The 11,532-nt window shown below is 52.6% G+C and overlaps 1 protein-coding gene across 7 annotated transcripts; it reads left to right on the top strand.

Moving 5' to 3' along the window:
- Positions 1-489: 489 nt before the first annotated feature.
- Positions 490-10,005, top strand: JMJD8 (jumonji domain containing 8). Of its 7 annotated transcripts, none has more exons than XM_073362620.2 (10): positions 492-684; positions 924-1,073; positions 3,278-3,370; positions 4,089-4,137; positions 4,767-4,823; positions 5,407-5,475; positions 5,689-5,808; positions 5,961-6,028; positions 6,628-6,762; positions 9,068-10,005. In XM_073362620.2, the coding sequence occupies exons 1-10, from the start codon at positions 595-597 to the stop codon at positions 9,146-9,148; spliced, it is 912 nt and encodes a 303-aa protein (XP_073218721.2). In that variant the 5' UTR covers positions 492-594; the 3' UTR covers positions 9,149-10,005. The 7 variants fall into 7 exon arrangements, with proteins under 7 accessions (XP_073218722.2, XP_073218721.2, XP_073218724.2 ...); XM_073362625.2 differs by having other exon boundaries at positions 608-684; positions 4,767-4,863; XM_073362626.2 differs by lacking the exon at positions 492-684 and adding an exon at positions 2,520-2,606 and having other exon boundaries at positions 1,003-1,073; positions 4,767-4,863.
- Positions 10,006-11,532: the final 1,527 nt, after the last annotated feature.

Here is an 11,532-nt window from a genome sequence, read left to right as displayed (position 1 = left end):
AGACAGCAAATGTGAAAAATCAGGACTTGGATGGAAGGTAATAGGAGCCTATATAAGAAAAAGACCCAAAAATCGGGACTGTCCCTATTAAATCGGGACATCTGGTCACCCTTGTACTGATCCCGGCTGGCATCAGTCTGAGGAAACCTGGTGGAAAAGGCGGGAACACAAGCACATAGGAGGGGAGGAATCAATGGGGCAGAACACAGGCTACAGAGGTGCAAAACAGGGGGAGCTAGGCCTGAACCATGAAATTCCCCCGCTGAGCAGGGGTGTTTGGCCTGTGGGAGGAAGGGCTCTTGGTTCAGCCCATTTCCTGCTCTGAGACTAGCTGTGGCTTAGCGGCTGGTGACGTTTGTCAATGGCTGCTGGGTAATGTAGTCACCAGGCCAGCAGTCCAATAGCAGCATGTGGCATCAGCCTTTCCTCCCCTTTCACCCCTTTGAGGGACCACGAATGGAAGTGTCTCCCAGATGCCTGCTGGGTAATGTAGTCCGCAGGCCACGAGCCCGCGCAGCAGCACGCGGCCATCCTGCCAGGCCGTGTTGAAAGGCGTCAGTGCGCGCGGGTCCCCGGGGTGGCGGCGGCTGTGACATGCCTGGACTACAGCTCCCAGAATGCAATGGAGGTGGGGGGGCTCTGGGCTGCGACTTGCCGGCAGCAGCAGCCGCACGCAGACAGACGGTAGGGGCTGGAGGGGCCCGGGGACGTGGGAGGCGACACATGCAGCGCGAGGGAGTTGGGGTAGAGGGTCGGGTAGGGGTACAGCAGGTATTAGCCTAGAGCTGGAGTGGGGGGGTAAATTCAGAGAGGGGAGGGAAGGGAAAGAGCCAGAAGCGAGCGAACAGCTGGATTGATTCCCCTGCTGGCATTAGGGTGTATTACAGCCTTCAACACCCTGTCCTGCACTGGTCTCTCCCTAGCTTTTCCAGCCTGCTTCTCTGAGAGAATCTGACACCCCAGACAGCAGAGGGCTGCTGGGGGCAAATGGGATCGTGGTGGCAATTCCTTCTCCTATCCATCCCATTGTCGCTGCCTGGAGACTTAGATTACCTGGAAGGAAATGGGGGCTGGTAAGTAGACAACCCATGCACTCAAGTATTTTCTCAGTCTCTTCTGGGATTTAAAGCATCAGGTCTGGTCCACATTCCCCCCAGTGGACGTGCTGCCATGCAGAATGCTATGTTGACTCATGAGAGGTGGTCAGGGAAACCTCCATTGCTGAAAGAACCAGGTTCCTGCTTATCACAATGTCAATACCTTGCCACTCTCTCCACTCTGATCTTCACTGCATTCTGCTTGTCTCCTGACAGCTGGAAAATTATATATTACCTTGAGGTTTGTATCCCAAAAGGAGATACCTGTTAGCCTATTGTTGACTGCTTAGCGTTTTGTAAGCAGGCTGTTGATCACCTTTCCCCCAGGCATGGTTTTGGCTACTGTCAGGAGAACTAGCTCTGCCTGGCCCAGCTAGAGGCAGAGTTGCCTAGGGAGTAGAGTGAAGTACTAAGGATCGGGAAACCTGCGCTATATTCTTGGTTCTGCCACTGATTCGCACTGTAACCATGGCCAGGTCGCTTATCCTTTCCGTGCCTCAGTTTCTCGAGTCATGATGATGGCATTTCCCTGCCTTCAGGGGATTGTGAGGATCAATTCATGAATGTTTGTGAAGTGGCTGGCAGCAAGGCACTGGAGAAACTCAAAGCGTTATTGAGCGTATAACTCTGAGTGCTCTTGTGGAGATGCCAAAGGCAGAGAGAAGGTTAGATTTAGAAATAAAAGGGGGAAATCTGGTCAGTGCTTAACAAACTTGGGAATGATGGCATTTTGAAATGGCTTATGTGGGGAAGGATTTCTCCATATCCCCCTAGCCCACACTCAATGTGCAGCGGCACTCAAGCAAACAGAATGTTGGGAATCATTAGGAAAGGGTTAGGTAATAAGACAGAAAATATCATATTGCCTCTATATAAATCCATGGCATGCTTACATCTTGAATACTGGGTGCAGATGTGATTGCCCCATCTCAAAAAAGATATGTTGGAATTGGAAAAGGTACAGAAAAGGGCAACCAAAATGATTAAGGGTATGGAACGGCTTCCGTATGAGGAGAGATTAATAAGACTGGGACTTTTCAGCTTGGAAAAGAGATGACTAAGGGGGGATATGATAGAGGTCTATAAAATCATGACTGGTGTGGAGAAAGTAAATAAGTGTTATTTACTCCTCATAACACAAGAACTAGGGGGTCACCAAATGAAATTAATAGGCAGCAGGTTTAAAACAAACAAGGCATTTCTTCACACAACGCACTGTGAACCTGTGGAACTCCTTGCCAGAAGATATTGTGAAGGCCAAGACTATAACAGAGTTCACAAAAGAACTAGATAGGTTCATGGAGGATAGGTCCATCAATAGCTATTAGCCAGGATGGGCAGGGAATGTTTGCCAGAAGCTGGGAATGGGCAACAAGGGATGGATCACTTGATGATTACCTGTTCTGTTCATTCCCTCTGAAGCACCTGGCATTGGCCAATGTCGGAAGACAGGATACTGGGCTAAATGGACCTTTGGACTGACCCAGTGTGGCCGTTCTTATATATTAGGTGTGGCTCTTGAACTCTTTCTTCTTCTCCCCAACCATGGAGCTTGGTTCAGTTTGAACAGATCTAAGATTGAAAAGGCCCCTAAGAACATAGTCCATCCCCGCACATTGGCAGTATCTAATGCCCTGGACACAGCAGCGGGGTAGAACCGTTGGTACTTCTGCTAGCCTAGTTCTTAGCCAGTTGATTGAAGGAGCAGATGCTTGGAGGGTCAGCAACCTCCCACGAACAGACTCAGACCAGGCATTCCCTGGGGGAGAGCAGACCTAGCCTGGAGTTGCCATGGAGAGAGAACTGGGCTTGCAGCCTTGTTACTTATCACAACGGGCCAGTGGGCCAATCAGTGCCCCTCCTGTCATCTGCAAGGGGCTGCCTAGAATATTTTGTTCCTCCCTTGAAGCGGCTGCCTCTATGGAGCAGTCATGGCATCAGTTCCTTGACGCTCCCCGCTGAGAAATCTGACAGATTCCCCAGGCCTCTTTCCATTGCTGTTGCAACCCTTGGCACAGACCCTGATGTTGGAGTTACTGTCTCTGGGTTAGAGGGAAAGGGAGCTGGCAGTGACTCCCACTGCGGGGGTTGCTGATCCTCTGGGGATGATGTCACCTGCTGGGAAATGCTCAGGCTGGCAGTGATTGATGCCGAGGGCTCTGTCCCTTTCCCCACCCCAGGCTGACGAACAAGTATTTGGCTCTGATGGAAGAAGACCACTGCACGGTGGAGAGGAGAGATGCTTCCCTGACCTACTCCCAGTTCATAGACCAGTAGGTGTGCTGCTCTCTTTGCTCTCCAGGGCTCAACCAGCCCCTTTCCTGTACCCAGCACTGCATGAAATCAGCATGGTTATTACTGGGGGAAGGAGGGGGGGAATTCTCTGAGGTCTTCCCCTTGACATGACTCCACAGGGTCCTGGCTGTGCACAGGTCATTGTGGAAATCTCATGGCACCCAGAGGGGTGCTGTTTACCTTGGGACCAGTTAGGAGATGGGGTTCTCTGTCAGCAGGCAACTTGCAGATCAGTGACCATTCAATAGAATCTGATCAGAGTTTTCCATCCACTGCTAGGAAGAGAAGTGACTCCCATAATGAGTGCCACAAGCCCAACTTCTCCATTAGCCCCTTGCGGACCTGGTAGTGTGCCAGCACAGAGCATGCATCCCCATGCTGCCTGCACAGCTCTCTCTCCTTGCCCCCAAAGGTCCCATAACCTAGATCTGCCCTTGAGATGGTCTGTGAATGTGTCTGTCCTCAGCTTGCCCACCCACTGCCACTGAAGGTGCAAAGAATTTGAGTCTGAGCACTGAACAGCTCGGCCCATGTATCAGTACATAAATCTGTTCCAGAGGTGGTTACAGCTGGTTTTCAATACAGCTAACACTAGTACTGTTAACCAGGGGCTCTGATGGGAGTGAGCTGGGTATGTAGAATGTGCCAGGTCCCAAGTGGCCAGGAAAGTGTTTAATTTCCCTCTGTGTTTTCCAGATATGCCTTTTCCAGGCCTGTTGTTATCCAGGGAATCACGGACAACTCGGTAAGTGCTACATGCTCCTGGCTGTGATATGCCCCTCCAGCCTGAGCCATCTCATTGTATGTAGGGAAACAGCCCCTTGGAGCCTCTCCAGCCTTTCCCCAGGGCCAGGCTTAGTAGCCATGTTTGCCCTCCTGGCAGCCAGGCACGTGCTCCATATCTGGCTGGGAGTAACTTCTGCCAAAAGGGGGGATTGACAGTAGGGGACGGCGTGATTTCTCTTGATACTGACACTCCCTTCTCAGTCATATGGCTGCAGGGTGATGGGAAGCAGTGAGAGAGTTGAGCTGGGGGGTTCTGAGTGGAGACCATCAGAGTAACCCAGGGAATCCATTTGGGAGGGGAGTTCCCCTCCCCACATGATGGATTCTGGAGCAGCCCCCCAGGATCCATTCTTAAGCAGGAAGCTCCATCCCACGGTGGCAACTGAACCAGCCCCAGGGCATCTCTGTGTTGGTCTGTGTCCAATTGGATTTGGGAACAAGAAGGGCTGTCCTCTTTCTCTAGATCTGGCTTTCGAGCTGCCAGCGAGAGTAGGGCATGGTCCTCCCAGCCTGGCCTGGCACCCCAGGCCACGTTCCAAGCACCTCTGCCTTCCCAGGGCCCTTGTCACCTCTGCTCTGTGCTTGCAGGAATTCCAGGCGCTCTGCACAAGGAACAAGCTGCTGGCAGAGTTCGGGGACCGCCTGGTGCGTCTCAGCACTGCTAACACCTATTCCTACCGTAAAGGTGCGGGGCTTGGCTCCAGGGCACATGCGCTGAGCTGCACTCTCACTGGGCTGGCTGTGTGGTGGGAAGCTGCTCCAGACAGACGTGGGGGGCAAAGAGGGGTCAGAAACACAACTCTGCTTGGCCTCAGCCAATGCCTCCCTTCCTGCTGTCATGGCTGGTTGATGACAGAAGATCTTGCCTGAGGCTCTGGATTTCATTGTCCAGGGAGCACAGTAAGCCAGGCTTGCTCCTTTGCCTCCTCCCTCTTCCTGGGCCAAAACCCCACTCTGTGCTCTTGGGCAAGTCACTGGCCCTCACTGTGCATCGGTTTCTCCAGCTGTGAACTGGACACATTGCACTTGGCCTAGGAGGGAGGGTTTCAGTGTTGCTCATTGGCAGGACAACAAGGATTTCCAGGCTGCTGGGCTGTGGGCTCCGCAGAGGGAATAAGCTGGAGGAGGGTGGAGTGTGAGAGCCCTGCTGTGCCCCCTCAGCCCTGCCTGGGTAGATAGGTCACACACCTTGGGGAAGGACAGCCGTGAACTCTCTCCTCCCTCGCAGTGGATGTGCCATTCCAGGAATACGTGGAGCACCTGCTGGAGCCTCAGGACCTGGCCTCCCTGGGCAGTGGTGAGTAGAGGGCTCTTCTGTTCAGGCTCTCCCTGCACCCTCTTTAGTGCTCTGCCTCGGATTCAACCGTGTGGCTGAGAAATCCAGTTCTGGATGGATTCCTAGGGGCCGCCTCCTGGCCGGGGTTGTGCTTCCCTCTCCAGCCTGCATGCCCAGACAGACCAGAGCTCGTGCTCTCTGGGGGTTACCGATGTCTCTTTCTCTCCTCACCAGACACACTGTATTTCTTTGGAGACAATAACTTCACAGAGTGGGGCTCCCTCTTCCAGAAATACATGCCACCTCCATTCCAGATTCCAGGCACCAGCGGGGCCTACAGCTTTGGGATCGCTGGTCAGTACCACCCTGGGAAAAGATGATGGCAGGGGGAAGGAATGGGCTGTAGGGGAATCCTTCCCAGGCTTAGATGGAAACATGTTGCCCAGAAGCGATGGCCTAACCAGGCTTGGTCCATCTGATCCCATCTCTTGTCTGTCTGCCCGCAGGCTCCGGTTCTGGGGTTCCCTTTCACTGGCATGGCCCGGGTTACTCAGAGGTGATCTTCGGCAGAAAGGTGAGAGCTGGGTGGGGAGTGGACTGATTTACGGACCCTGGAAAAACCAGGTGTTTCCCCATCCACAGCCCCGCTGTGGAGCAGAGCACCCTCCTAGCAAAGTGGGGATTTGATCCAGGCAGCGGAGCACAGACTGTGCCTGTCCAGAGAGGATCCGTGATCCCCTCAGCCTTGGGGTGCTGTCTGCTACAAGTGGCTGAGGCTTTGGAGGAATGGGAAATTTCCCCATAATGCACCTGGCCACTTGCACACACTGAGGACCAGCGATGGAGGTTCCTTAGTGGCCCCTGTGGCAAAAGGGTATGTACACACACAGAACAAGACAACAGCCCATACCCCAGAGACCTTGCAATCAGGCAGTGAGGTTCCTGTTCAGGTCTGACCCTTATGGGGGCAGCTGGAAGAGCCCTAGCAGTTCCCCTTAGACAGGCCACCCCACACATCCTTTCCAAGAGAGGAGGGCAGAAGGGGAACTGCTGAGCTCTGGGGAGGAAGGGGGAGCCCACCCTGCAGGGAAGTAGAGATTTGCAGGTCTCCAGTGAAAGGGGACCCCATGATAGGCAGAGCGGGGTGTTTGCTAAGAGCCCCTCTCTTTGCAGCGCTGGTTTCTGTATCCCCCCGAGAAAACCCCTGAGTTCCACCCCAACAAGACAACTCTATCCTGGCTGCTGGACGCATACCCATTCCTGCCACCAGAGGACCGCCCTGTGGAGTGCACCATTCACCCTGGTGAGGTCAGTCCTGCACCCCAGGGCCCAGTGAGCCAGCCAGCCCACCCCCTGCTGCAGCTGCTCAAGGGACCTGTAGAGTGCATCAGCTTGGAACGCCAGGGGCTTTGTGTCTGGAGAGAGAGGGGAGATTCGCTGGTGCTGCACAAGCAGCAGGGACCCTGACGCAACAGTGTCTGGGAACCCCAGTGCTGAAGCTGGGCTGTCAGAGGACCAGGAATCCCAACGCCAGCACTTCTGCACCAGAGCCAGGCCACGCAGTGACCAGACACACACACCAGCACAAGCAGCTGTAAGATTCCTGACACTGTTGCTTTCCAGACAGAAGGCCAGCTGTCACAGGATTAGGTGCTGGGGCTGGACTGGAAGGGGCCACGTCCCCTGATGTTGGCATTACCATGCAGGAGGCCAACTGGGAGGTGTAACGGGTGGGACAGGGGAGAAAACCACGTAGCGTTACAGGCAGTGCCCAGCCAGGCCAGAAGGGGGAGCACAGCTCAAGAGCCAGCCGGTAAATGTGCAGAGAGAAGTGTTGGATTAAAGCTCAGCAGAGAGAGGAAGGATGGGCCAGTGGATTGGGCACCAGCCCAGGATTTGGGAGATTGGGGTTTGATTTCCTGCTCTGCTCTAGGCATCCTGTGTGAACCTGGGCAAGTCCTGTAGCCTCTTGGGGGGCAGGGGGAATACATTAGAGATTGCAAGGCGCTCAGATATTGCCTTGATGGGGGCCCAACAGGTACATGTCAGGGCTGGCATCCGTTCCTAGCTGGCTATCTGATGTTACGCAGATAACCAGTCTGTCTGGGCCTCAGCTGGGAAATGTGGACAGCACTTCCCACCCTCTGGGACTGTGGTCGGGCTCACTTGGCAATGCTGAGGGGCTCAAATACTAGGGAGATGGGTGTTCTAAAGAACCCTGAATGTGACCTGGCCCTCTTTAGTCTCATCTGTCAGAGGATCTCAAAGCACTCTATCTATAAATACATGTGCGCACACTCTTAAGAATTCAGCCACACGCTCTAGCTCGGGAAGGAGGTCAGTATCGGTGATTTTGGCCTAGCCTAGCTATAGAAGCTAGCTTACATGTGGGAGCAGGCAGCAGGTTTCTGCAGCACAGGATCTGATGATCCTTCTCGCAGGGCAGGGCTGAGGCCTGCATGAAGCACCAGCAATTGAAAGGAGCTTGGGAGTGCCAAACCCTGCCAGTAGAGGGACCTAGTCTGATGCAGGACAAGCATGAGTAGCAGCATCCAGACAGCCTTAGCTGCAGCTTGAATGCCACTCCCAGCAGGGATTTTCAGAAAGGAGGGGCCCTGCAATGGTAGGAGGGGGGTAAAGTGCACGAGCCAGCTGGTGAATGAATAGGGAGACTGGGCTCCTGATTAAGGCCCAGCATCTGCTCAGAGAAATGACACACTGAGCCCTGCCTTTGCTTTAACTATGACCCTCTAGTTCTGAGCACTAAACAGAGCATCAGAGTAACAGCCGTGTTAGTCTGTATTCGCAAAAAGAAAAGGAGTACTTGTGGCACCTTAGAGACTAACCAATTTATTAGAGCATAAGCTTTCGTGAGCTACAGCTCACTTCATCAGATGCATATCGTGGAAACTGCAGCAGACTTTATATATACACAGAGAATTGATTGTCATGCACATTGTGTAAAGAGTTGTCACTTTGGATGGGCTATCACCAGCAGGAGAGTGAATTTGTGGGGGGGGGGTGGAGGGTGAGAAAATCTGGATTTGTGCTGGAAATTACCCACCTGATGATCACTTTAGATAAGCTATTACCAGCAGGAGAGTGGGGTGGGAGGAGGTATTGGTTCATATTCTCTGTGTATATATAAAGTCTGCTGCAGTTTCCACGATATGCATCTGATGAAGTGAGCTGTAGCTCACGAAAGCTTATGCTCTAATAAATTGGTTAGTCTCTAAGGTGCCACAAGTACTCCTTTTCTTTAAACAGAGCATGTGGCCCTTGCCTAGAACATACGCAGAGGCTAAACCACAATGCCTGGGGGAGCTAGAGTCCACATGGACACACAGCACAGCTCCCTCTGACTCAGCCTGCCACTGTCCCACAAATTAGCTATGGAGTGGACAAGCCTATTCAGAGTCATTACAATGTAGGCAAGTGGCCAGTCAGCCTCGGAGAAGCTCTCACTGTAAGCTCAGGTCACAGTTGAAAGCCCAGGCTGCCAGCCGCTTTCTACAGGTAGAGCCCACACAAGAGGGCAGCTGTATCAAGGCTGCGTGGCCAGTGAAGGACCAGGCAAGCAGCTCCCCCTCCCCTGCTTCTGTCTCCTCTGCAGGTCCTGTATTTTCCTGATCGCTGGTGGCACGCCACCCTCAATTTGGACACGAGTGTCTTCATCTCCACCTTCCTGGGGTAGAAGCTCAGGACTTTGCCTGCCTGCCATTCCTGGTGGTTCCTCAGGAGCTGAATTGTTCACTTCCCTCCCACCAAAGCCCTGGGATTCTGCTGGTGAATTGTAGCCAGCTCTCTCTCCTCCATAACCCTGCATGCAGAGCTGGACTCTGGCTGTAGGGCTGATACAGCTCTAATCCATCTAGGATTTATCCTGGTCTGTGTGAGCACCCCCACCATTCTGTGACTCAGCAGCTGCTGAGGTTGGGTTGGAGGAGAGAATCTGTCCCCTTTCTCCCATGCAGGGTGGGAGCTCTGGGCAGCTGGTGGCAGTTTCTGCTGTACTTACAGTTTTGTGCTTTCTGTTCCTCAGCTCCATGGGCAGAGCTCCTCCTCCTGCCTGCCTGCCTGCTCACCCCACCCCCTTCCTTCACATTCTCTTTGTGTTTTGAACATCTGAGGAACAGAGTCCATGGCAGAAGGCAGCTTCTGGCTCAACCCTGGTCTCTAGGCAGGAGTAACATTACTATGTAGGCTCTTCTTTAAATGGACCATTGGTCAGTAGCACAGAACCAGCCGCTCTAGAGCTAAACCGCCAGGCATGGGGCTTAATCTAGCCTCAGATGCCCTTGCGTCCACCCTTGGTGACTCTCGCCCAGCATCTCTGCTGAGAGCTCATTTCCTGGTGCTCATTCATGGGTGCAGGGGAAAACTGAAGGACCAGTTTGTGTTACCCAGGAATCCCCTGTGGCTTGGGGTGGTTGGGCTGGCTTTCACTTGAATGTTAATGTACAAGCAGCAAAGGATACTTGAAATAAGTGTTTAGGTTATTTATTGGGATTTCCCTATTTCAAATCTGGATTAAAATATAACTGCCTTATCTCTGCACTTGTCATGACTGCCTTAGCACTGAATCCTACCACACCATAGCCAGCCTCTGACAAAAGCAGCTGCTACTTTTCCTCTCATTTACTCTTGGCCCCCAGGGATTGTGGCAATTTCATCCCTGCTCTGACATGAGCAGGATTACTCCAGGACTGAATCTGGCATAGGGGTTGTTTTCACACATGCGGCCCCCCCCCGATGCAGAGCTTTTAGTGCTTTTCAGCCAGTACCTCACACACAGAAGCTGACTACACTGCAACTGGGAGGTGCAAGTGCCGCATATGTAGACAGGAGCTAGCTTTGGTCTAGCTAGAGCAAAGCGAGCTTAAGTAACAACAGCAGTGAAGCCACACCCACCCTGAACCTCCAATACCTAATCAAGTAGCCATTGCGGACGCTGCCACTATCATTCCTCAAGCTAGATCAAATCTAGCTCAGCTGTGTCTACAGATGCTGCAATCACCGCTCCTGACTGCAGCGCACAGACCCCAATAGCCTTATCCTGGTTCTGCAGGTGGGGAAACTGAGGCAGGGAGTTGCCGATCCAGGGCAAGACTAGAAATAGATTCCTGCCCCCAACCCAGAGTCCCTTCCATTGTAATGAGCACAGACCACACTGCCTCCCAGTAATGCACCCTTAGAATAGGTCTTCTTGAGCTAGTCCGCACTAAAGGACAATTCTGTGAAGGGTTCACCGATGGAAGCTAGGGTGTTGGTCGACAGACCCAGACAGCTCTGCATGGCATTTGGCTCCGTCAGCCAGTAGGTAGGTCACAAGTGCAGCTGTCACCTTGCAGGCAAGGCTTGGCCCTGCCCAGAAGTTCTGAAATGGCACGAGGCCCCTGTCCGACTGACTCTGGAAGCAGTCAAGACTGAACACTGGGACCTTGAAAACAAATCTGAACAAACGGTCTCCACGGAGGGCAATGCACCTGCTTCCCTTCCTCTCTCAGTAATTGCTCTTGAGTTTGGAGAGGAGTTAGCCGAGAGAGGATGGCAAGAAGGATGAATTGGTTCGTAAAGTGCTACCGATGCACTCCATGAATAATTCATGGCTAGAAAGCCAGGCAGGTACTTACTCCTCCCCCAAGCCTGATGCAAGAATGAAAGGATACTTGATGGAATTAAAAAGATACCCCATTTACCAACAACAGGCAATCCTCTCCTTTGCAGCCTGTCACTAACCTGGAGAACTCTTTGCCACAGATATCAGCCAGAAAGCTCTTAGTGTGACTGAAAAAAAATCACTGGGCACTTCAAAAGAAAAAACAGAATCTACAGTTACATTAGCCAGGATAAAATGACAAAGGGCACCTTCTTTCCACTTCAGAACACAGTACAATGATCACCAACTGAGATCAACAGAACAGCAAGGTACCCAGGGAACAGAGGAAACCTTGACTCAAAATAGGACAGCAGACTGGCTAGACGAGTGGTCTGCTGAGACATCGTTATATTCAAGTATCTTGCTATGTATATCCTTCCTCAACAAAAGCTCTGTCTAATATGCTTGCCAGTGGCTAA

Source organism: Lepidochelys kempii, chromosome 10 (assembly GCF_965140285.1).
Source record: "Lepidochelys kempii isolate rLepKem1 chromosome 10, rLepKem1.hap1, whole genome shotgun sequence".
In the NCBI taxonomy this organism is placed as follows: Eukaryota; Metazoa; Chordata; order Testudines; family Cheloniidae; genus Lepidochelys; species Lepidochelys kempii.
Note: the sequence above shows the minus strand (reverse complement) of the source record. Positions and strands in the feature narration are given on the sequence as shown.

What these genes read in the sequence shown, in the direction of transcription:
- JMJD8 (XM_073362620.2), top strand. Translation starts at nt 595, where the DNA reads ATGCCTGGACTACAGCTCCCAGAATGCAATGGAGGTGGGGGGGCTCTG. An exon ending in AGGTGATCTTCGGCAGAAAG is followed by an intron (nt 6,029 to 6,627) that starts GTGAGAGCTGGG and finishes CTCTCTTTGCAG; the next exon opens with CGCTGGTTTCTGTATCCCCC. An exon ending in GCACCATTCACCCTGGTGAG is followed by an intron (nt 6,763 to 9,067) that starts GTCAGTCCTGCA and finishes TCTCCTCTGCAG; the next exon opens with GTCCTGTATTTTCCTGATCG.